This window comes from Chionomys nivalis, chromosome 2 (assembly GCF_950005125.1).
Source record: "Chionomys nivalis chromosome 2, mChiNiv1.1, whole genome shotgun sequence".
NCBI lineage: Eukaryota > Metazoa > Chordata > Mammalia > Rodentia > Cricetidae > Chionomys > Chionomys nivalis.
Genome location: NC_080087.1, coordinates 130586010 through 130612435, shown reverse-complemented (window position 1 = coordinate 130612435; position 26426 = coordinate 130586010). Strand labels below are relative to the sequence as shown.

Here is a 26426-nt window from a genome sequence, read left to right as displayed (position 1 = left end):
TGTTTTAATGATGCAAATATGTATTGCATTTTTTTTTTATTTTATTCTTTTTTACTTAAAATTTCCAACTGCTCCCCGTTTCCCATTTCCCTCCCCCTCCTCCCACATATTGCCCCCTCCCCCCGCTCCCCTCCCCCTATCCCCACTCCACTTCTCCTCCCCCTAGTCCACTCCCCCTCCCTCTCGATACTGAAGAGCAGTCCAAATTCCCTGCTCTACATGAAGACCAAGGTCCTCCCACTTCTATCTAGGTCCAGGAAGGTGAGCATCCAAACAGGCTACGCTCCCACAAAGCCAGTTCATGTATTAGGATCGAAACCTAGTGCCATTGTCCTTGGCTTCTCATCAGCATTTTTTTTATGTTACATTTGTTTAACTCTGTGAAGACGTGTTGCTGTGCCTGTCTAAAACATCTGATTGGTCTAATAAAGAGCTTAACAGCCAGTAGCAAAGCGAAGAATAGATAGGTGGGTTACATACACACATTTGCATATATACACTGGCAACCTGTTTGCTTCATTAAACCTTCTTTGGAACAAAACCTACATAAACCTTTTGTGGGAGGGTGGAGGTTACTCAGGGGCTAAGAACCACCAGTCTTCAAACATAAGGACCTGAGTTCAGATACCAGCATCCACATAAAAAATATGTATGTATGCACCTATAATGCTGTTTTAAGGGACTGGAGACAAGAAGCTCACTGGGGTTTACTGGCTGACAACCATCAAGGGAATAAAGTAGAGAAAGAGAGAGCAGGACATTCAACATCCTCCTCAGGCCTATATTTGTAGGTGCAAGTATGTGTACTCATATGCACAGTGTAAATAAAACACACATACTCTCTCTCTCTCTCTCTCTCTCTCTCTCTCTCTCTCTCTCTCTCTCTCTCACACACACACACACACACACACACACACACACTACTAAGGCTCAGAAACTCACAGGTCTCCAAGCATGCAATGGGAAACACCTTAAAAAACTCAACAGCTGCTTGCTTACTTTTTGGCCGTACAGTTTGTGGCCTTCTCCGTTTTACTCTTGACAAGTTGTGACGTTTCTTTCTTCCTACAAAACAAAAATAATAAAATTAATTATTCAGAGATATAAATGTAATTCTCTAAGCCTTATATGTCAGCCATATTCAGATACTGTTTTCAAATTTCAGATCTTAGAAATGAGGAAAAATTCTAACAACCAGTTTAGTCACGTGAGGGTTCATGGGGGTTCAGCCTCAACAAAATTCACACATTCCAAGTTAGAAGCATGAGGATTAGAATTATTGAGCAAAAGGAACAGAGATATGAAAGAAATAAAAGGTAGAAACACAGAACAGCATCAGGAGGAATTTATTTATTTTCTGCATGCTTCTCTCTCCCAAAAGGGGAGAGAGAAGGCAACAGACTTCATTAACATGATATAACGAATTATCAAGTATCCAGGGGCTTTAATCAGTGAGATTTTTCCCTTCTGGTCAGCTTAACTGTTTCTCTGAACCCCAGGATTTAACCGTTGATCTCCTGGCAACCTTATGGTGTTCCAAGAAAAGAGGGGGAAACTTCAAGGCTATGGTTAAGCCCTTCGCTGACATTCATCTCTGGTGATTCCCATGGCTAAGGACTGAGATTTGACTCCTCACCACTCAAATTTTGTCCTCATCTCTCTGACTGTTGTCCTCTCTCGGGCCACTCAGAGTGGTCCTATCCAGTCCTTAGTTCCTGTATCGATATGTATCAAACTGACCTTGACCTAGCCCTTTCCTCCTCTTCAGTGCCATGCTGCAGCAGCTGCCCAACTCTAGCACTCACTTTTACCCCTCCTCTCACAGCTCCCATGCTGCTAAGGAACCCAACCCCGACCAAACCATGCCAGCAGCAGTTCTGTTGCAACAGGTAGCCAGTGTGGGTGGAATGGTCAAGACACATGTTCCTTTCTCGCTCTCAGAACTCTCTCATGTAGAACAAAAACTGCATTCTTACACATCTAATTCTACCTTTTTCATAAAAGAACTCTAATACATTACCCAATCTTTTAGTGTCACCTTTCATGATATTTTCATGATCCTAACTAATAACTTACTTCCTGAGGAGCACAGGTGAGTTTGGGAGCAGACCAGAGTACATGCAGATGAGGTTCACCAGACTAATGCAGCACACCTCCCTGGGGCAGAAACCATCCCTGAGTGGGCTCCACACTGGGATTATAACACCCCAGGTGCTGTTTTAGCTAGAGACCAGTTTACGACTTGCCTCCTGGTGCATCTTCTTAAGGCTTCCCTCAAGCCAGTAAACTATGATAAACTCTTAGATGTTCAGGATACAAATGAAAAATCCATCTGCATTCTTAGAACATGTCACAAAGGCTCTCTTGCAGTATACTAATTTAGATCCAGATACCCTAGAGGACAAACAGCTCCTCAAGACCCATTTCTTTTCCCAGAGCTTCCTCAACATTAGGTCTAAACTTAAGTATTTGGAGAAAGGACTCTTGATCCCACAGGCAGAAGTTTTAGGGCTGGCTTTTAAGGTATACCATGGAAGGCATGATAAGAAACGTAGACAGAAATGTCAAATGCTGGCCAAGGCCATTTGACTGACTTAGGCAACTGACCATCCTGCCTGTACCACTCCCTTGCACTCTGGAGCTCAAGAGCCACCAGGCCTGTGATTCAAATGTGTTAAAACAGGGCATTGGGCCTGGGCATGCCCTAATCCTCTATTGGTCCAACAAGATTGTGTCTGAAGTGCCATAGGGAAGGACGCTGGGTGATCAATTGTCCTCATGCACATAATGGCATGGAGACATCAGACCCAGACAACTCCCAAACCAATCTTCTCAGCCTGGCCATGGATGACTCAGGCTGCTCAGGCTCCCTTGACCTTGGCCATGGATGACTCAGGCTGCCCAGGCTCCCTTGACCTGACCACAACTGTCGTCTGTAATAGGGAGCCATGGGTAAATATCACAGTATCAGGATGGGCCATCTCCCTTCTCTTGGACACCAGAGCCACATACTTGGTACTGAGAGAGTTTGGGTACCTACATCTCCTTCTGCTTTCCCTATTGATGAGGTAGGAGGACAGCATTACCTACCTCATCAGACCCCACCACTCAGTTGTATTTTCAGGGGTACTCCTCTCACTTGTTCATTTTTAGTCATGCCAACCTGCCCTGTACCTCTTATGGGAAGAGATTATTTTAGCTGAAGTGGGAGCTTCTATTTTGTTTGCTCCTCCCATTCACCTCACCCCAGGCTCGCCAGCAGCTCCTCTCCTTCTCCTAGCCTCCCAACCTCCCACCTTGAACGTATGTTTTCCTCTACCAGCCTCTCAGGTAAAACCCCAAGTCTGAGACACCCAAAACCCCTCTGTTGCTAGACACTATTCCCCCATTGTTATCCAATTACAGGATCCTACCAGGTACATTACCCAAACTCAGTACCCACTCTCACTCCAGAGCCTTAGGAGACTTAAACCTATCATCTCTGACCTTCTAAGAAATAAACTACTTCACCCCACCTTTTCTCCTTTTAACACCCCTATACTTGCTGTTAAAAAGTCTAACAGAGCCTATCGCCTGGTTCAAGACTTCTGGCTCATTAATTCTGCAGTGGTCCCACTTTATCCTATAGTACCTAATCCTTACACACTTCTTTCTACTATTCCTCCAGGAACCTCCCATTTTTCAGTTCTGGATCTCAAAGATGACTTTTTCTCTATTCTTCTCAGCTCTCAATCTCAAGATAACTTTGTCTTCACCTGGACTGACCCTAACACTCACCTCTCCACACAACTCACCTGAACTGTCCTGCCCGGGGATTTCGGGACAGCCCACATCTATTTGATAAAGCTTTAGCTTCTGATCTACTCTCATTGTCTCTCCCCAATTTTAAACTCATACAGTATGTAGATGATATTTTACTTTGCAGTCTGTCCCTAGAGATCAGCCAAACTAATATCTCTGCTCTTTCAAATTTCTTGTCCAAAAAGGGCTATAGAGTCTCACCTTCTAAGGTCCAACTGTCTCTCAGGTCATATTCTTGGGATTAACTATTACCCCCAACCCAAAAAGCTATTACCTTAGAGAGGAAAAAACTAATCTAGTCTCTTGCAGTCCCTTCTACAAAAGAGGAGATTTTATTGTTCCTAGGAACAGCTGGCTTCTTGTGTTCCTGGATCCCCTCTTTTTCTCTCCTTGCCCACCCCATATACAAAGCTGCTCTCAGCTCTTTGCATGAGCCCCTCCCTATTTCATTACTAAGCCCTTATCCAGGCCCCAACTCTCCATCTCTCAGACCTAACTCATCCTTTCTTCCTCTATGTAACAGAAAAGGAGGGATATGCCCTTGGGGTTCTAGGGCATCAGTTGGGACCTTCCTTTGCACCTATAGCATACCTGTCAAAGAAGCTAGACCTTACCACTGGGGGCTGGGCACCCTGCAAATGTGCTTTAGCTGCTGCTGAGCTCCTTAATCATATGTCAAAAAAAACTAACCTTTGGATCACCCATCACTATCTTCTCCCACTACAACCTGTCCCATCTCTTAACTTACAAAGGTTTGCAAACTTTACCTCCTTCCCAAGCTCTTTCCCGCCGGATGGCACTCACTTTCCAATGCTGCCCACCCCTTGTTATCTCAAATCTCCTACCTCAACCTAATACTGACTATTCCCCATATCATTCCTGCATAGAAACCTTCGAGGAACTATTGCCCCACCCCTCACACATAGAGGAAGGCACATTGTTTCAGGCCACCTATACCTGGTACCTTTTTATACAAGAGGAACCATAGATCAGGTTATGCCATAGTGTCAGATACTGGAGTAGTGGAGGCACAGGCACTTCCGCCCATACCACTAACTAGCTGGCTGAATTAATAACCCTCACCAGTGCCTTCCAGTTGGCACAGGGGCAATCCTTAAATGTTTACACAAGACTCCAAATATGTGTTTCCTATCCTCCTGTCTCACACAGCTATCTGGAAAGAGTGTGGGCTTCTTACGACAAAAGAAGGATCCATAACTAACTCAGGTTATATTATGAACTTGTAAAAGGCCCCCCATCTCCCCAAAGCTATAAGAATAATTCACTGTTGGTCTGATGAGAAATTTCTAAGGGAAATAACCAAGTTGACCAAGCAGTCTGGGCAGCAGCACTCTGGGGCCCAAACTTACTTCAATCATCTCAATGGGTTCATATAGTACAACTCACATTCTCAGTGACACCCCCTGACACTCAGCAAATTCTGTCCTACCTACATCAGCTCTTTCATCCTAATAGCCAGGCTCTGGCTCACCTGGCCAAGGCTCACTTCCAAACCACCCCCCAAAACTTAGAATTCTTAGAAAATATTACTGTCTCTTGCAAAATCTGTCAAAAGTCAGATTCCAAGTTCAAATAACAGCCTGCCTTTTCCCGCCCACCAGGTCAAGGGCTCTCTTCCAGGAACTGACTGGCAGCTTGATTTTACTCATATGCCCATAGTCAGAGGGGCTAAATATCTTTTGGTTTTGGTAGATAAAATGTCTGGATGGATTGAAGTGTTTCCCACCACCAACAAGAGGGTCCAGATAGTTTCTGATGTCCTTCTCTGGAAATTATCCCCCGGTTTGGAATTCCAACCTCTCTTCAGTCAGACAATGGCCCAGAGTTTACCTCTCAGATCCCTCAAACTTTATCTAAGGCTCTTAACATTCCCTGGCATTTTTATATCCCATATCATCCTCAGACCTCAGGGAAGGTAGAATGGACTAACCGTTCCTTTAAAAATACTCGTTAAGATGTTGCAGGAACTTCTCCTTGATTGGGTAAAGCTTCTGCCTCTGGCTCTTTTCAGGCTCTGGGCCCTCCCCAAAAGATCCCTTTCCATCTCACCCTTTGAACTCATGTATGGGTGGTGGGTTTTGACTCTCGGCCTCTCACCAAAACCCTCACACCATCCCTGATTACCTACTTACCCTATTGTTACATCACCTCTGCTCCCTCTTATGGGATTTTACTGACTACTCACTACTTCAACCATGGGCCAACCCCTGCCCACATCCAATTAAAATCAGGGACCAGCTCCTTTTCTCTCCCCCAGACCAACACATCTCACCCCTTTTTCCTAAATGGCAGGGCCCCTTTAAAGTAATTCTTGTGACTCCCACAGCTGCCAAGCTCGAGAACCTCCCTCAATGGATTCACCAGTCTCACTTCAAACCTTTTATTCTTCCAGCTCAGGACACCCTCTCCTCCTATATGGTAACTCAAACAGGGCCCTGTTCTCTTAAGTTCCAGAGGACGCCAAGATCAGTTGCTTTGTCTCGAGTTCCAGAAGAATAAAGTCTCACCACAGTACTTAACTCTCCTGTACCAGGAACCTGGTGTGTTCTCCTTTCTGATTACCTTTTTATTCTTCTTTCTCCTGTCTGCTTCACCAATTTCTCTGAATCTCCAATGTCATACTTAAATTTCCAGTTAACGATTCAGCTGTTGTTATAGGGACTATCGTTAGTTGGAAGTGCAGACTGTCAGATACCCAAATGGTAAGAAACAATAAAAATCTGGGGACATTCACACCCCAGACCCCAAAGGGAGACTCACGAAACTGTTTTTTAACACAATAGGTTTATCACTGACTACAGCAGTGTCTCCTGGACATTAAGGTAATACCATGATGCTAAAAGAAACAAGTGCCTTAAGGTTTGCTTCAGGTAAAACATTCAAAGGTCTAATAATTCCCCATTTCTTCCCTTCCCTCCTCTCTCACTATATAACTATCAATAATCTTCTATTCCAATACTACACTATCATAACCATGAGTTTTTAATGTGTCTAAAATTTATCTTTTTATAAATTTAAACATTGTCATAAGCTCCAGAGAGTCAAATTGGACTCACTTGAACAGACCAGACTGGCCCAGGGTAAGTATCATTTAACTCTTCCCTGGTCACCCAGGACAAAAATCATTTAATTCTTCCCTGGTTTCAGGACTCCTGGGAAACTCCCTCCTCAATCTTGGGAACCCTGGGGAACTTCACTCTATCCTCCATCTTGGGACCCTCCTCCGTTAGTCATCAGGATCAAAATTTTTCTAAACACAATATTCTACCTGGCCAGCATCTTTTCAGGTTCAAGCTGCCAGCCAGACAGTTACACAGGGCCTGGAAAACATAGAAGTAACCAAATACCCCTAGACGTGCCAAGCACCCCAACTCTCTGACACCCACCAGCCAGCAGAAAGTAGCCTCGAGAGATCCGACACCCCATTTCCACACATTGGCTACCCCTAACCCCTCCCAAATTTTTATAATAAATGAAAGTGTGAAATGCTATCATTTCCATCACGTAGCACTTTGACAAATGCCTAGCCACCCCAAGTGATGGTATTTCTAGGTTCTGGACCGTGCATGCGCCATCAAAAGCTCAGGCAACTTACATAGCCACCCAAGGCCCTCAAGCCCTACGTGACCCAAGTGTAGCGTGGTCATGTGATTTATGCATGCCACAACTACATAAGCCCCTGTGCGCATGTGCTAGGCAGCCTTTAACTGCCCGACATGCCTGCCCCACGCTCTCTTCCTGCACCAACTTCCTCAGGCCTGTGCATCTCTCTCTCTCTCTCTCTCTCTCTCTCTCTCTCTCTCTCTCTCTCTCTCAAAATAAACTCTTAAAGTGGGTTTTGTTGTGTGCCTCATGGTCTGTTCTCGTTCGCACTCAGTAATTTCACAATGTCTTGTTTAGAGGTGCCCAACTACTATAAACATGTCTTTTTAGGAGCATGTTTTCTTAGGACCTGTGTAAAAACCAGACATTCCACATATCTCCCCCTTACGGAAACAGAGAGTTTCACATTAATGTCAGAGACGATCAGAAATTATACTTTATCAACTTTGTTAAATGCCACAAGGAAAAGGTCACATTTGCCACCGTTGCCTTATAAGACAGGGATTTTGGCACGCTATGCTCTTTGTCCCCACATAGACCTATGTGTGCAGCATCTACATGTCTTGCTTCGGATCACAGTCCTGCTTGTGGATCTTGGCAGAGGGACAAGAAGACATCTACCCTGTACGAATATGAAAGCACAGGGCCTCAGAGAGGCTTCTGCAAGGATGCTCCTAACAGCCTCTTCATAGTATCCCAAGCGGAAAATGTCGGAGAGAACACACAAACAAATTTGGGCTATTCAGACAATGTATATACTCATTAGCAATAAAACGAAGCTAACTGGCACTGCGTTCCTCTCTGTGAGTTAATTGCAAAGTCATTCTGTGGAGGGAGGGAAACTTCACAGAAAAGAGCATGCTGGGAAATCCTACTTACAAAGCACTTACAAATTAACCTAAATTAAGTTATCTTTGAACAAAAAGTGGCTGCCTTGATAGGTAGTGGACGGAAAGGGCACAGAGAACCTTCGCAGGCTCCTGTTTGAGTTCTGTGTCTCCATAAGACTTTTAAAAAATAATTTATTTAACTTTATTTTATGTGCATTGGTCAGAAGGTGTCAGGTCCCCTGGAACTGGAGTTACAGACAGTTGAGAGCTGCCATGTGGGTGCTTGGAACTGAATCTGGGTGCTTTGGAAGAGCAGCCAGTGCTCTTAACCACTGAGCCATCTCTCCAGCCCCTCCATAAGACTTTGATTGTAAAAATAATGCAGTTAGCAAGATTCATCAAAGGGTTTACTTAGGATTTGGGCCTTTCACTATAAATTTTATCTTAAATATGAACTGCAAAAGACATTGATCCCTAGTTAATGACCATGTGATCAAATATCAAGAGGATATAAACTGAATGAATATAGGTTTTCTCAGAGTGCTTGACACTTCCTCCTAAGTCTTTGAATTCACTTCTTGGGGCATTCTAAGACTTTTGTAATTTGAGTAATTTGAAATTACTCTTCAAGGGCCCAGAGACTGAGTGAGGATTTCCCCTAATATTAATATTCAGGAGGCAGAGGCAAGCAGATGTGTGAGTTCATGGACAACATGATCTGTCTACACATCAGGCTGTAGACCAGCCAGAGATATTCAGTGAAACCCTGTCAAAAAAGACAAATGACAAACAAATTCTTTAGTCTCTCCTCATTGCATAATTTCAATACTACTTCTGAATATTTAGGACTATGGTAGGGCTATATCTCACTTTCAGCAAACTCATTCTTTGCTTATCAATGGGGTACATTCTGAAAAATAGGTCGTTAGAATCTTCTCACTGTGTGACCATCAATATACTTACAGACTAAGTCAACTGCAACCCTACACAGTAGTGCCATCTTATGACACCACTGTCATACATGTTGTCTGTCACTGTCATGAAGACTATTACATTATTCCTCACTATTCCAAAATATGTACTGCTCTTTACATCTCTGAGAACAAATTACCAAACATTTAGTAGCTTTAAACATCACGAGTTTATTTAAGAGTTATGTCAGTTCTACATCTGATGTGAATCTCATCAGTCTCAAGTCTAGGTGTCCACATCCCTTCATCTGTTTCTCGAGAAGAACCTATTCCCTTACCTTTTCCAGATCTTCAAGGTCACCCAAGTTCCTTGATCCCTTCCTGCATCCTAAGACCCAACAGTCTTGCATCCTTCTGACGACTCCTCCACAGCCATTTCCACTCTCTGCATCTAAGAAAGGCTCCTCATTTTTTTGTTTTGTTTTGTTTTTCCCAACAGTGCTTCTTTGTCTGTCCTGGAATTTGCGCTGTAGACCAGGCTGGCCTCAAACTCCCAGAGCTCCGCCTGACTCTGCCTCCTGAATTCTGGGACTAAAGGCATGCACCACCACCTAAAGAAGATTCCCCACTTCTTCAGACCCATAAAATCAGAGTGGTTGCCCCTACACCAACAGTCAGACAATGCCCCCACCAATCAAGGTCTTATCTTAATCATTTGTGTAGAAGGAGAAGATCTTTGTCACTAGGAGAAAAGGTTTCAAGGGCCAGGAGGAACTCAGGGGAGGTCACCACAGTCTACCCCATCATCACACACAATAATGATAATAATTCTAGCACTAAAGTAACTTATCAGCAACACTAAAGGCACACAAACTCTCATCCGTTTCCTTACCTCTCTTCCCCTTGGATTTTTCTACAGTAGTGTTGTTCCCAGTCTCCACGGTATCTAGAAAACAATAAATGGCAACGAGCGAAGAAATAATGAAGAGAAATTACAAATCTTAAGACACTGCAAAGGCCTTGCTTACATTAGTGTTCGAACTGTCATTCCTTTCCTCCTTCTAGAAGAACCCAAGGCTGCTGAACTGATATCTAGGAATCCAGGGAGGGCGCTGGCCATTTTTGACTCCCCCACCCCCAATGGGACATTTTAAATCTTAACATTTTTTTTTACACAGATAAAATACTAATTTTGTGGGGAAATTTTTGGGCAAGCCCTGATTAGTTCTTTGACACACTTGAGGAGTCTGGTTGGAAATGCACACTGGGTTGGGAAGAGTAGGCCTGAACTCTTTCCTCCTCACCAGCAGCAACTCATACTCGTTCAGGTCCTTCCTAAGGCCCTAACAAAGCAACTCCATTATCTAGTTGCAGACGTTTACCTGCTGTCTTGGGTGCCAAGAAAGAACGGGTGCAATTCAGTACACCAAGGCAGCAGACAAAGTAAGTACCAGTTTTAAGAATGCATTGCTTCTACTTCATCCACATGTGATCAACCGACTCCATCCTCTCAAATGTGGCTCTGCAAAGGGTTCCTGCTTCTCTCCAGCTCCAAGGGGGCAAGTGCAAAGAACTGGATTCAGGGATGGACTGGACCACAAGCTGGATCCTGTGGCATTCTTTCAGCCATGCCTAACCCACAACCTTGTGCAGCCTTGTCTATTAGTTACCTGATTGGCTGCTTCCCATCCTTGCTTCCGGGTCCTCTGGCACGAATGCTTGGGAACACATGACACAGGAACACATCTCATTTTCACTTGCGGATTTCTCCGCTCCTGTGCCAAAATTGTGGATATGAGTTTGTTTGTTGTTTAATTTTGCAATACTGGGTACCAAACTGAGAGCCTCACCCATTCTAGGCAAGCAGTCTACCATTGGGCTATGCCCTCACATGTTTTCTTTGTGTTCATTGTGAGACATGGTGCCAACTAATTTTCCTGGATGGCTTTGAACTCACTTGACTGGGGTCTTTTCCTGTCATTCCAAGCATCTGACACATGGCCTATTTATATCTTAACTGAACCACTGCCTTTTCCTATTCCTTCAAAATATTTCTGCATTCTCCTTTTGTCTGATTTTCAGTTCCTCTTTTTTTATTTTTTCCTCTCCTGTCTTGCCCCCTTTATCAGAATGGCATCTGTGTGATTATTTTAGGAGAGAGTCGCCTTCTCTATCATTGAACAGCAGGCTAGAATCAAGGTCTTTTACACCCTTTCATTCTTCACCCGGTGATCGAGCATTCTGGCTAGTAACCTTAGCTAAAACATTGCTGTCCATGGATCCTGAGACAGAGACAGATAAGAACCCCATTGCTCACTGACTGAACAACAAGGTAGATTCTGAATGAAGGAGGGAGCTATTTCTGGGGAAACAAACAAACAAACAAACCAAAAACATTGAAAACTCGAAAACAAACAAAACCTGCTGTAGCAGTCACACCCAGGATACAATGGAACTATCTCTTTCCACAACGTACATTATTTTCCATTTTTCCACCTTTAATTTGCTACATATAGTTGTAAGATTTTCAAAGTTCTTATATTCTGTGACAAAAATAAAACTGTTCTTTGAAAATAGTAAAGGATAATTTTTGCTAGTTTTACCAGTTTCAAACCCATCCCACACTGGCCAGTGACTACCTAATCACTAACCAAACTTATGAAATCTAGCCAATCAGAAGCAATGATACAAATTTGAAATCCAGCCTATCAGCAGCAGTCACCCTCCAAATGCTGGGTTGATGTCTTCGTAGCAGCCGTTGCTAAGCACCTCTGCTTTGTAGAGTCTAAGCCCCCGAGCTACCTTCTCCTTTTTTTATTGATTTTTATTGAGCTCTACATTTTTCTCTGCCTCACTCCCTGCCTCTACCCTACTCCCTTTAAGGAGCTTCCTTCTTCTTAAAGCTCCAAGTGAATCTAGCTGTGGCCTAGGAGCCATGTGCTTTGAACACAATCTTTCCTCCTACTCCCTGCCAGTCCCAGCCTGCCTCATAGAGAACAGGACTCACAAGCATAGCTGTTCCTTAGTTAACACTAGGTGGTAGCTATTTCTCCTAGCAACTCCATTTTCAACGCTGCTTGGGAAGGCCTTTGTGCTCTCACTAGCTCTCTGGATTTTCTCTTACTAATGTTTACTGTCTTCTTTACCTCTGCAGTATGTACCACATTTTTCATTGCCTTTGTGTTAATAGTTTCTAGTGCTATCCTTCTGGGACTCCACTATCTCATACAAAACTATTCACACACTTTATAATTCTCCATGATATTTTTTCTTCCATTCTCTTTAAGCAACCCTATTTGCTAAATAAAACCTCTTTCTGCTGGACCCTGCGGGCTCCCCTGAGTAGTCAAAGTCATAAACTTTGGGTTCAGATCATGAGAATCTAACCACCTAGAGCCCAGGTGAGACCATCTGGAAACTTGATCTCTGATCTCCTTGTCATTGTCAAATTCTGAATCATACCAGAAACTTATTGATCCCTATGCTTCTAGAGAATTAGAACTGCAACAATTCCCCCCTTGACAAAGTGCTAAGGGTTTTAAGATAAAGGCAAGGCAGGATGACATATATTTCAAAGAATGTAGGGAAAGTGCCCAAATAATGTAAAAAATACTGATTGAATAGCTTTGGGTTTCATTAAATTACATTAGTCAAATGATACAATACTTCCTCTTTGAGTACTATAAAGAAAAAGAGTATAGAGAGTCACAAAATAAAGTTAATGCTTTAAAAACGGGTAAAGTCTTTACAGAGACAGAGTACAGATAGGCATGGATTAAAAGCAGTAAAGAAAAATAAGTCATGTAAAAATGAAAAAGTCACAGAGAGTCTGAATTTATGTACGTTATTGTGTTATCTTTGAACTTTTGACTGTGAATGAGCTAAGTACACAGAGATATTTCATTGTATGGACTGCTAAGCTAAATCAGCATGTATATTATAAAGGTATCATGACTTCCAACTTTGGGTCTAAGGATATGTTGCTTTGGAAAAGAGGTTCTTCTCTTGTTTCCACAGAGGATGAGAACCTTTGGATTGCTTCCAGACAGGTATGGTTTGATGAAACAAGACCCCCCAAAGGTTGCCTTAAACACCCCTCAAAAATTACTTCACCCACCTGCTGACTGAGATGAACCTAGCACATAGAATGCACCATGAAAGACCTGATTAACAGTGACCCCCAAACAGCAGGAAGCAGTATGGACAGAACTATGCCCATATTCCCAAATATTGTTCATAATTGTTTACATTTAAAGAGGGATATGCTATTGAGATGAACCATTTGCTTTGGTATGGATCTTAGTTTATTGATACAAATTTAAGGTAAATTTTGTTACACTGTATATGTATATTTCTGCCCTTGATTAAAGTATTATGTATGTGTAGTTCACATAAAATTTAAAAATGTAATGCATAATTAATAAATATAACTTAATACTCATCTATAATAGTCAAGCTTGTAGTCATGTTAGCTAGATTTTCTATATGTATAAAGATATATTTCAGTTAGATAGGTATTCTTCAAATCTTTCAGAGACCTTCAGAATATGGCACTTAAAATGTTTTAATAACTTAGAACTTCTCATGACAATGAGACACATCTGCTCCTGGCAGCACAAGCTACTTCAAAGGAAGATGGGTATCAAAGAGGCTCCTTATGGAGTTGGTTAGCCACTTGGGCAAGAAACTGCTCATGCCTGGACTGCTTAATGAACTGGACATGCAGTACCCATGGAGAAATGACTGTTGAACTTGCCTAAAGGTGAGATGACCCCTCAGGGTTCCTGACTCATGAAAGAGTCTGCCAAACATTCTGCAGGACACAGAAGAAAGTGACTGACAAATTGCCAATATAGGCAGAACTGCCTTTGAAATTTCCTGCTTCATGGAAAAGTTTGCCAGATACTATGGGCCTGTAGGCTGAGGATGGATGCTCCAACATTACAGAAGAACTCTGGATGACTGTCCAGGTAGGAATTCTAGAATTTTGGAAGTTGCTTGCAATGCACTTCCTGTTTACTTAGGTAATATTATATCCTTCAGGAGTCTTTGATGGAACTGAAGAATAGATATAGTTTTCCTTAGTTATGGTAATAGATAAAGTAGATATAAATATTGTAACTGTAATTCTTGCTTGATAACTTTTTATTATATATAATTTTACTATGTTAAAGTTAAAGCATTCCCTTTTGTTTAAAGAGAAAATGGGAAATGGTATGGGAAGTATTTCTGTCTATGTGTTGATTTTATTGGTTAATGATAAAGAAAACTGGCTTGGCCTATAGCATTGGAGGAGGAAGGCAGAGTGAGAGGGAGATGCTATGGAGCTGCCGCCAGAGATAGAATAGACATGCTGAAACTTTGCTGGTAGGCCACCACCTTGTAGTGATATACAGATTAATAGAAATGAGTTAAATTAATATATAAGAGATTAGCCAATAAGAAGCTTGGACTAATGGGCCAAACAGTGATTTAATTAATACAGTTTCTGTGTGACTATTTTGGTTCTGGGTTGCCAGGACGAACAAGTGGGCCCTCCTTGTTCATCCAATATATATATTTGGTTGTGAGCCTGACCTTTAACCGTTGAACTCTCCCACCCTCTTTGAGCACTTTAACAAGTTTATGAAAACAACAAAAATGATCAACCTGCATAGAAGTTAAAAGTTATAAGCTTCTTAGTTTCCATGGAGAATAAGAAAGGAGAGCAAGAAACTGTCCTATGGATTCAGTATAGTGTGGCCTTAGTGGCTGTGGAAAGACAAAGGCAAGGAGTGTTGTCTGGCCCCGCAGATTCCTACTAAAGTGATATGTGAGTACCTAACCACAGATAATATTGCTTCATGATGTTTCTCAAGACTTTTTTTTCCTCCCTGAATTTCCCCAGAATGCTGTGGGCAACTATAAAGAACCATAGCCAGGGCATGAACATCTCTTCATCACAATGTGTGCAGAGCAAACGTAGCAGGAAACACCAGCTCAGAATTCAGTGCCCAGAACCCTGCAGACCACACCACATTCTCCTTTCTCACCTGCTTCAGGTCTTGGTGGTGATGAGGGTCTGTCATCCTGGGGCTCTTGCCCATCAAGCATTTGTTCACAAGAACTACTTCCCTCTGTAGAAAGGAAAGGAAGACTCAGTGGATTCAAACGACCAAGGAAAAACACAGCAAGAGAGCCACCGGCGACAACCAAGAGAGTCAAGGTAGCTTAGTGTCTCCTAGATGAAGGTCTCTGTTTTGGGACTCTGAAGGGAAGACTGACATGACTCCTCTATCACCAAAGGCAGAACATTGGCCATCAATGTGTCCTTCCCTACACACCTCATTCCCCTTTATTTCTGACCCCCGTTGCTGCCTCTATGGTTTCTTCTCTCTGAGAATATAAGAATAGGTGTAGTAGGAGCTGAGGGCCACTTCCCGCTGCTCAGCTCCCAGCCACTGGCTAGCTTTACTCAAAATAATTACATGGAAACTATAGTCTTTTAAACACTGCTTGGCCCATTAGCTCTAGCCTCTTACTGGCTAACTCTCACATCTTGATTAACCCATATTTAGTAATCTGTGTAGCACCATGAGGTGGTGGCTTACCGGCAAGGATCTTAACCTGTGTCCATCTTGGAGAGGAGAGCTATGGTGACTGACTGACTCAGCTTCTTTCTCCCAGCATTCTGTTCTGTTTACTCCGCCTACCTAATTTTCTGTCCTATCAAAGGGGCCAAGGCAGTTTCTTTATTAACCAATGAAAGTAACACATAGACACATGACCTTCCTCCATCAAATAGGATAAATGGCGGGGGTTGGGGGGACAGGGGAAGACACCTTCTCTCTTGCAGTTTCACTAGCTGACTGGCAAATAAAGGCTCACTTACCTCCGATGCACTGCGGGAAGCTAGGTACCTCCTCTGCCTGTTCATCATTCATTTGGGAACTTCCAGGACTACAGAATGCTGAAAAGAAACAAGAATACAACAAACCATGCAGGGGGACCTCAGTTTGCTTCAGGTGGGAACCAGGAAGCTTGTGGAATACAAGAAAACGAGGAGGACAAGGGATCAAAATGACATTGACTGTGCAATACAAAGAGTGAGTAGAGCAAGGCACCGTCCTTCCCCAGCAGCCACCACTTCAACATGAAAAAAGCATCCACATATTCTTCTCCTTGAAATCGGGTTCTTCCAAACAGGAGTCACAAGCTTTTCTCCCTGTTCCACACAAAAGGCAAAGGGTCCAAGAAAAACCAGGGAGTCAAAATAACTAAGAACGTTTTATACAAACTATTCTCTTGAAGAACAAGAACAAAGGCAGACGGGAAGGAGCGAACTTTAGGGAAGAAAATGAATGGAATCCTTATGACAGCAAGAAGTTGTTGAACTAAAGGGGAGACGAGAGTGTACCACCTGCATGTCTGAGTGTCTTGTAGAGTTGGAGAGAATGCCTTTTATGGACCAAGACTGAATGAGGAAAGGCATCTGAGACTAAGGGCTGTCTCTGAAGCTGTAAGGTAAGAACAAGAGATCTTATGTCAGCGGGAGGTGGGGGGGAGGGGTTGGGGGAGGGGCTGGGAAGATTCCTCAATAATTAAGAGTGCTTGCTGTTCTTCCGGGAAACTCAGGTTCAATTCCCAGTGCCACCTAGAAGCTCACAACTCTCTGCAATTTCAGAGGCAAGGGGTTTGACACTTTCTCCTGCCCTCCTTAAACACCAATCAAGTATGTGGTGCAGACAGACAGATAGGCAGACAGAGAGGGGCAGACAGAGAGCGGGGGGGAGGGGGGCAGGCAAAACTCTCATACATATAAAAATAAATTAAAATAAGAGAGAGAGAGAGGTGATTTGGTTTTTCTTTTGGAAAAGGGAGAAGATGGACAAGGTTGATACATGGAAGACTGGGTTATACTGGTAAGGGGTAGTCACTAACAACCCTGCTTGGGAAGGGAGAAACAGTGTCCCATGCTGAGACAGAGACACCAGCAGAGGAGGCAGGTCTGCTGCCAAAACAAATACCACTGGAAACTTCAAAAGCATCTTCTTAAAGAATGTCTGGATAGAGGAGTCTTTGAGAGCTGCGTGCTGAGAGAGCTGCATGAAGACATCCAAGCCTGCAGAAGGGGAAACTGACAGGCAAGTCCCGGGGTTCCTGTTTGGGGACTACAGATGGGAGCAGATAAGAGTGCCTGGGAGAGAGACTGACCACCCTTGCACATTTTCCAAGGCCTTTTGAAAAGTTGGTGACAATAATCTGAAAACTCAGAGTTAACGCCTCAATCACCTTAAGCCGAGAGTTGGGTTTGCTAGTATCTCAGTCCCTTCAGTATATTAATCTGTTTTCTCTCTTCCCTGAAGATAATTTTGGCTCTCAACTGAATTAAAATTTTATTGCTATTATTACGTTGTTGTTATTGCTATTGTATTTATCTGGGGATGGGAGAGTGTCTCACATGCCATGACACATACATGGAAGCCACAAAAGAACTTACAGGAATCAGCCCTCTTTTCCCTTCGTGTGAGTCCCAGGAATTGAACTCAGGTCATCAAGCTTGGCAGCACATGCCGTTTAACTGGCCTTCTATTGGCTTTTAATTCATTCTCTTTTATCTTTTCTCTGTGTGTAGGGCTGATGTCTCTCCTACACTATCTATTAGCATCTTCCCTTTACATAACGTTCTCCACATTTTAAACTCTGCACCTTGTTTTATAATTGAGATTAGCTCTCCCCCTCCCCCAGACACACACTGTTCACATTTCTCTAGTTCAGTCTGTTCTCTTTAGTTAACTTTAGTTAACTGGTTTTTCCAACTTAAATTGGAAAAATCTAAACCTTTCTTTTCTGCCCTTTCTGCATATTCTGTTTTAGCATCCTTTCATGTCATAGGAAGTCTTGTTCACTGTGGACAAAGAAGGAGATTCCCTTGCCAAGTCCTCTTCAAAGGTCTTATTTTATCCATTTCAGTTGTACTCCCCATGCCCAACCAAGGGGAAAGTAGTTAAAGGGGATCAATCCTCCTCAGTACTGTACCCAAAATGGTGATATTAGGATCCCATGTCTATTGAGGTAAAACTAACAATCAGTCAGAGCCCGAGATTTGATGGTTCCATCTGGAGTTCTCAACTTCCCTCTCTTGATGTACAATCTGTACTCAAGAAAATCTCAACCAACCTGAATTTGACTTCTATGTTGCTTGTGTTCCTGAAAACAATTCAAAAGCTGACCATAATCTGGTCATCTGTGGAGAGGGGTAGGAGAAAAGAAAAGAACGGGTGGTTGGAAAGATGGATGGATGAATGGTTGGAGGGATGGATGAATGGATGGACAGACAGATAGATAGGTAAACAGACTGGCAGATGGACAGGGGATTATATTGATATGTGGGTGAGTCAGTGGGTATGTGCATAGATGGATCGGTAGATGTATAGATCAGCAGTAGATGGATAACTAGATGGCTGTGTTGGTACATGGATGACAGATTGGTGAACAGGAAAGGAGATAAAAGGAATGAAAGTTCTCTGTAACAACAGAGCAATAAAGCTACATAGAAAATAGGTCATTGAAATCTGTATCAGTGGGGTTGTTAGAGATGACACCGTGGTTAAGATCAGTGACTATTCTTCTAGAGGTCCTGAGTTCAATTCCCAACACCCACATGGTGGCTCACAACTCCAGTTCCAGAGGACCTGACACCCTCACGAAGACAACATGCAGGCAAAACATCAGAGCACATAAAATAATATAAATTAATTTAAAAAGAAGAAATCTGTATCACCTTCTGTACTTCTGACCTGCCTCCTCCACTCATTTGTAAAGAAGGTTTCTGGGTCATTAAAGAGAGAAAAAAAATGAAAGACAGTTGGTAATGACCTGAATTCATATCTGATGTGAATAGGCGGGACTCTGAGAGATTATCAAGTCACTGCCTAAGAGTGGGCATGCTTGCACCTCCAAGATTTGCCAGCATCTGTGAGCAGCCCGCATGGCCCCATCTCCTTTCCCGTCCCCAGCACCATCTTCCCACGCTGCTGTCTCTACACCATGCATCTATCTATGGAGCTTATTGAGTTGACCTTCTCTTGCTGATTGCTGCCCTATCTTTCCATTTCTGTCTTTTCTCTCGTCATCTAATTTTATACCCCCTTCCACATATTTTCCCTAATGCCACATTTCATTGTTCCTGTGTGATCTCTAGCAAATGTGTTTAAAATTTTCACTTTCTTATCAGACTCCATCCTGAGAACACATTCGTGTGACATATGATAACATTTTAACCTAGGTTGGACCACGTTAAGACAGACATCACATAGGCTGATATGATCAATAAGTGAGTGACCCAATAACTGGGATCTTTAAGGGACGAGCACTCTACAGTGTCAATGCAATAAAGAACTCACTTCATGGCATATTTCTCAGAAATTCATCCCCATTATTAAGGTACACATGGCTATATATTAAGCCAGATTGATTCAGATAAACTCAAGTCTGCTTAGGAATCTCCTGTTCTTGCCTCTAATCTTCATTTTTATGACTTTGTACCCTTTAATTACCCAAAAGCTCTTCTATTCGGAGACTCACTCTCCTTCCCTTCTGTCTCCCACTGGGGACAGCAGCCACAAGCTGAACAAAAGTGTGTATGTATGTGTGTGTGCACGCGCAATGGAAATGGTGAGGCGAGAAGAGTGAAGACAGGAAAACAGCATCAGTGAGGTAATTTGCAATCTAAGAATATATTCACCTTCTGCAACAACTGCTGGCAGTCTGGGCCTCTCATCAGCATCCCTTCCATTTATCCTCTGAGGAGTCCTGTGATTGTTGGACACTGAAGAGAAACATGGCAACGATCGAATCAGACAGCGATGAGGCAGAGACCTCCTAGCACTCTTACAGAGTGCTGGCCCTCAGCACCTCATCTGAGATACTTGCCCCTACTCATCTAGAGCCTTGCTCTGTCTCTTTTCTCTCTGCTCACCCCTCTTATTTTCTTCTTGTTTTTTGGGTCCCCAATGTTGTTCTTCTACAATATAAAGCATCACGCATGCCTCAGCCCTTTCCTTCCTTGTTGATATCAATGCTCTTTAGCACAGCCTCCTTTCATCTCTGAGCTTTCTTTGGCCCTAGAGCTCTAATCTCAATGTGACAGGCTCCAATTCTACCATCTCTCTGCTTCACCTTTGTATCAGGCCCAGCACACTCCTCATGTCCCCTCAGATGTCCCATGAGAACCATGTTCAGGGATTCTAGCAACCCCATAATCTTGCCTCACACAACATTACCCCAGTGTGTTCTGAGGGATGCTAGTCCTTTGCTCAGGCTTGACTTTGGCATGACCATGTTACATATGTCTAAGCATCTGCTTAACATACAAAATGGAATGAAGAAGAATTTGCCCTCTCAATTTGCAAGCTTGTGGAGATAAATGAATGGATTTGTGGAAACTCCTTGAATAACCACTCAATCTAAAACCATGGCTTTGGCAAGCTAGCCTGCTCAAGGCTTGAGTGGGTGCTGAAGTTTCCTTGCAGAGCAGGTAATAGAAGCAGACATGAACCAGTGAGAAGGGAAAAAAGCGATTAGGAATCTGAATTGTGAGCCAAGCTGCATCTCAGAGCTCTATATTCAGGTGCATACTGGACTCTGGTGCTTCTGGGCAACCTTCTAGGCCCTTTGGTACCCTGGAAAGTTAGACACAGCAGTGGGAAGGTAGCAATCATGGTTTGTATCTCCTCAAAAATGTCAGAGGACAGTGAGAGCCAATTTCAGGTTAAAACAAAGGCAGAAAACGTTTTTACAACTGACACAGCTATGTCAAGAAAGGCAAGGGAGCTTCTGTAGAAAAAAGAAAACTTTATAGATACAGGAAGGAGGCTGGGAGGGAGGGAGGAAGGGATGGAGGGAGGGAAGAAGGGATGGAGGTAGGGGAAAGTCAACATCTTTCAAGGATACAGGAAAGAAGAAAAAGGGAGAAATTCAGGTAGAGAGGGAAATAGACTTTTCTTGAATTGAGTCAAGGAAGACACTCTGGTTACAGAGAAACTTCTTCTTCCTGAAGGGGGAGCAGTGCTTCCCCAAGAAGGATGGGTTGGGCGAAATGAAAAACTGCTTTCTGAAAGGCAAGACAGGAAGTGGCTGCCAGTGACCCTCAGGTGGCCTGTGAGAAGTGAAACACCAACTCCGGACCTTAAAGAGCTGCATTTCAAGGTGACCAGCAGATACAGATGGAGAGACAGGACGCAGAAGACATGAGGGAAAAAAAGGGAAAGACACTCAAGAAATGTAAAAATATTCTTTGCAAGGAGTCTGATGAGGGTGTACCTTCTTGAAAGCCCTTTAGAGGTAGGGGAGCTGGAAAGCTGAGGCCACAGGGGACCAGTGGGAGCTACAGAGGCTGTTCTCTGCCCAGGACCTGCTGACTTCACATTCACGCGACATGGCAGCCCCTCAGTTCTAAGAGTCCACCTTCTTTTCATACTCTAAATTGACACAGAGTGTCCTCTCCGGTGCCTAGGTCCAAGAGGGGTTTCCCTTGTGATCTCTCTGTTCGTCAAAGAAGGAAGTTGATATAGGACTCCACTGAATGGTAAATTTTCTGATACAAGGAACACATTTTGGTTGTTGGGCATGTCTGTAAGTATCAGAGAGCCCACTCCTTTCTAAGGGAACTTGCCAGTCATAGTGTGTCTTAACAGTATGAAACTCAGGTTTGGACTGAACACTTATCTCTGTGTTACTTGGCCTATGTGTAAGCTACTGACTACATGGGCCATGTGTATTTCCTACATTACCCCTGTGTTTGGCATGTCACAGTCCCTCAATAAATTCTATGTCAACTATCAATGAAAAAAAATGAATGAGTGATTGAATGAATGAATGAAATTGTCTTGAACTCTTGGAAGCAGGTGAGAGCTATAGTTACCATTTGGGAAGTCTCTTAGAGTCTCCTTTAAATCTGGGTAGGCCTTCAGATGCGTTGGGCTGAATATCACTTTCATAAGTGGAAGGCTAAACTCGTTCTGTAGGTCACTGAGGATGTCATACACCACTCTTTCCGATGGGATCAGGTTTTCACAACTTTGCTGATAATTCTTAAAAATATTGAAGGAAGAATTATGTCACAATGGATTTATGAATTTATAAGAGAGGCTTAGAGTGGTTCAAATGCCATTCGATTTCTTGTGAAGTGTCTGAGTTTTTCATTGATGAAGTGACATCTTACATGTCTTCTCCGCAATGACAGACCTGTGCTTATCCAAGAGCAGCTCTGATGCTGACACACAGTTGACAGGAAAGAGTAGCTCTGAAGAATAATCAAAGGATGTGTCTGTAAGAGCCAGGCCATGATGCTCCACTGCAGCCCTAACAGGCCATGAGAGGCTGGGACCAGACAGAAACTCCCTGGAGACTAACCTGGTCTGCAGGGCTCAAGGCAACCAAGTGATCATCCTGGCCACAGGGCAAAGACAATGCACAAAGAAGAGAAGGCTTGTCATTATCCCCAGGGGACCCCATCACCAACATTCTAGGGCCTCAGTGGCACCTGAACAACAAGAAGCAAGTATGACTTCCGGTTCTATTCTCATGTGACCCAACTGCCTGTGACTTTCAAAGCTCTCAGGCTCTGGGATTTGGAATAAGTAGGCTTTGTAAAGAAACCCTGCTTGGACGTGTCCACTGAAATTCTAGTTTCTGTTGTTACACTGCATAAGTAAACCTGGGGTGCTCTGCCCTTTAGAGCATTCCCACACCCCATCCATCCTCCGTCACCATGTACCTTAGTCCCGGTTACTGCAGAGGCCGATAGGAATGTTTCCTGTGATGCCCGCTTCTCCTGTCACCTCTGACTTCCAAGAAGTAAAGGTCCCCACTCCCTGGAGGCCCTTCAGCCTGTTGGCTGCATCCCGAGGTTCAGAGGAATGCAGCACAGGGCAGGCTGACTGTCGGGGCTGAGTCCTTCTCCTCACTCACCCGGAACTTCTGCTCAGAGATGTAGCCGCGGTCTCGGAGGCTCATAAGGAAAGGAAAGGGCTTTGTGATGGCACTCGCGATTTCCACCTTATTTTCTTTGAAGTATTTGAAGATGAGCCCATAGTCAGGTGACTCCTCTTCGCCCAGGTACTCTGAGCTTGCCCTAAGGGATACATTTCATGTATAAGTATAAACTGGTTTACAAGAGGCTACCAATGACTGGATAACTTCTGATATAAAGAATGGTTCACTAAAAGGAATGATTTGAAGTAAAATTGAAACTTTAAATATCTAAAATAGTGGTTCAAGTTGTGATGCTTTGCGTTGTATTTGTGTGAGACAGGCTATCACCTGTAAGTGTGGCTTGCCTGGAATTTGCTATGTAGACCAGGTTAGCCTCAGAGATTCACCTGGCTCTCCTGAGTACTGGGATTCAAATCACGCTCCACCATGCCCAACACAATGATTAGTTTTAATTGTCAACCTGACATACTCTAAAACCACCAGGGATTATATGAGTCTTAAGGACCATCTAGGTTAATGTGGTCTATGGATCCATCAGTTTGGGTGTGTCTTCATTATGCTAATTGCTATGGGAAGACCCAGCCCACTGTGGGCAGCATCAATTCCTAGGTAGGGGGATCCTGGGCAGCCTTAAGTGTCGGGAATAAGTTGAACACTGACAGGCACTCTTGCATTCTCTTCTCTCTGCTCTGGATTACGGGTATGACCAGCTGCTTCAAGTTCCAGCCTAGATTTCCCTGCAATGATGAACCGTAAGCTGACCCTAGAGAGTATAAATTCCTTCTCCACCAGGTCACTTTGTGTCAGGGTCTCTTATCACAGCTGTAGAAATGAAACAATCCATTGACCGCAGGGTACCGGGAAACAGCAAAGACTGGTACACCCTCTTCTTCCAGCTCATGTGTGCAGGCAAAATTGATAAGCGGTTGATCCAGGACCGAGAAAGCGTTCTACCCAAGCGCACAGTGTACGTGGGTCATCCTCTATTGCTCCACATGCTCTCTTCTCTCCTCCTTGCTCCTCACCTCCCTGCAGTGATATGGGGGGGTCTCTCTAACAACTCAGAACCAGCGCTTCTTAACCATGCTGTCGTCAGCTATGGTGCCTGATATCGCAAGTGGCCGCTGCTCTCTGCCCAAAGACAGAGTCCAGGGAAAGGACCCTCTAGGGAAGGGAGGCCCAGAAGCCCAATGAGACATGGGAGTTGTTTGTTCATGCTATCGACCCCTTTCTGGTGGACAAATGGAAACAAATTATGTTGGATAGTACAATGACAGAAGAAGCAAGAGAGCTGGGCATAGGACAAGGGTCTCTAGTCATGTCATGGCATCCTGGAGGTGAAGCAGAAGGACCATCATGGCCTACATAGTGATTTACTTTCTTTATAATTTTACCGAATATTTACACCGTCACAGTATTAGCACATGTAGAGGTCAGAGGACAACTTTGTGGAGTGGAGTTGGTTCTCTCTTTTTACTCTTTTATGGATTCTGGGCATCAAACTCAGGTTGCCTGGTTTGCCTGGGAAGCTCCTTTACCACTGAGGCATTTGTTAGCCCTGACCTAGTGACTTCGAGGCAGGCCTGAGCTATCTAGCAAGACCCTGTCTCAGATAATGAAAAAAAGAAATTAATACCGACCAGTAAATTTCTACTACACAACAAGTGGCAGGAGAGCTAGTGAGATGGTCAGTGAACAAAGGACTTGCCCTCTAGTGTGATGACCTGAGTTCAACCCTGGAACCCACGGGGTAGAAGGAGAGAACCAGCTCCTGCAAGTGGGGGAGGAGACAAGTTAAACCATGACATGTAAGTATGAAGAGGCCATGATGAGAACCAGTATTTTGTATGCTAACCTAAATAATTAATTAAAAAGAAAACTAAAAAAAAAAAAGGCGCATCTTTCTTTTTGCCTTTTGTTTACTTTAGAAATTTATCATGTTTTTGAAAATTTCATACATGAGTGCTGTATTTATAACATTTCTACTTCTCCTTTTCCCCCTCAGGTCCCCCAATGATTTTCTCCACTCCCCTTTTAAATACCTTTTAAAATTATATATATATATATATGTATATATATATATATAAATACATATACAGAGATAGGTAGATGATAGACAGACAGACAGACAGATAGATGATAGAATCTGCTAAGTTCTTTTAGTGTTGCTCCTATGCATATGTGTTAGGGCTGACCACTAGGAATTGGATAACCTAACAGAACGAGGTTATCTCTAGAGGATACTGGTTGATTCTCTCCTTCTCAGCAGCCATCAGTTCCCTGTAGCTCTTCATCTAGGGGTGGGGCCTTGTGAGCGGCCCTCCCTCATCCATACCAGCACATCAACTGGTGCTGTCACTCAGGGTACAACTTTTTTTTTTTTTTAAATGTCACCTACTGCTAAATTGTTGCAAACGGTGAATTTAGGGATGTATTCTGAGCATTCCTGACCCTGCTCAAGGCTTCTTCAGATGTCACTGAGGACACGCTCTTCTCAGACTAATACTGAAATACCACCTGCCCTTTATCCCTTTCCTCCTCCCGAAAGTATCCAGTGGGCTTCTCAGAGGTTTCCTGGGCTATGGCATCACAGCAGATTGGACACAGATGTAACCAGGGAAGTCTGGGAACCTTGCCTAAGCAGGAGAGTAAAAGCATTTGAAAGAAGGTAAAGCAAGGTTACATCCTCTCCTTTATTGTTATTTTAGAAAATATTGTTATTTTCCATAAAAATACGTTACTGTAGTAGGTCCGTTGCTACTACTTTTAAGGATAAATATTCTAAAAGTCTGAAGTTTATAACTAATGGTAACTCATATTAGATTTAACCCAGAAAACTAGCTTTAGACATTCCCCACAATTTTTAAGGAAAAAAAGGCTGTGGTTATGCACACCTCTAATCCCAGTGCTTCAGAGGCAGAGGCAGGAGGTTCACCATGAATTCAAGGCCAGCCTGGTCTACATAGTGAATTCCATGCTAGTCAGGGCTACATGACAAACACAAAGGATATAAAAAATATCCAATATCAAAAAACTTCAGAAGCATTAAGTTTCACAAAGAGTCTATAGTCCACAAGCAATAATATAACAAAACTATACAATAATTTTCATCTTAAACTTAAGGAAGGTGTGTGTGTGTGTATGTGCTCATGTATATATGAGCCTGGTGTTGCGGTAAGGGGTCCAGGTGCTCTCCCCTTTTTTTTGAGACAAGGTCTTTCACTGAACCTAAATATCAGTAATTCCGTCAGATTAGCTGGCCAGTGAACTTCAGAGAGCCAAC

The 26426-nt window shown here is 43.3% G+C and overlaps 1 protein-coding gene across 1 annotated transcript in view; it reads right to left on the bottom strand.

The window, feature by feature from the left end:
* The window catches only part of LOC130869491 (nuclear body protein SP140-like protein), a 58614-nt gene that overhangs the window by 29287 nt on the left and 2901 nt on the right, over positions 1-26426 (bottom strand). Inside the window, exons 2-9 of the mRNA XM_057761701.1 lie at positions 23120-23282; positions 22071-22239; positions 19893-19976; positions 16038-16115; positions 15199-15282; positions 10837-10941; positions 10059-10112; positions 1000-1065 (exon numbers count right to left, since the gene is read on the bottom strand). Of these exons, the coding sequence (XP_057617684.1) occupies positions 1000-1065; positions 10059-10112; positions 10837-10941; positions 15199-15282; positions 16038-16115; positions 19893-19976; positions 22071-22239; positions 23120-23282 (803 nt within the window). The remainder of the gene's footprint in view (positions 1-999; positions 1066-10058; positions 10113-10836; positions 10942-15198; positions 15283-16037; positions 16116-19892; positions 19977-22070; positions 22240-23119; positions 23283-26426) is intronic.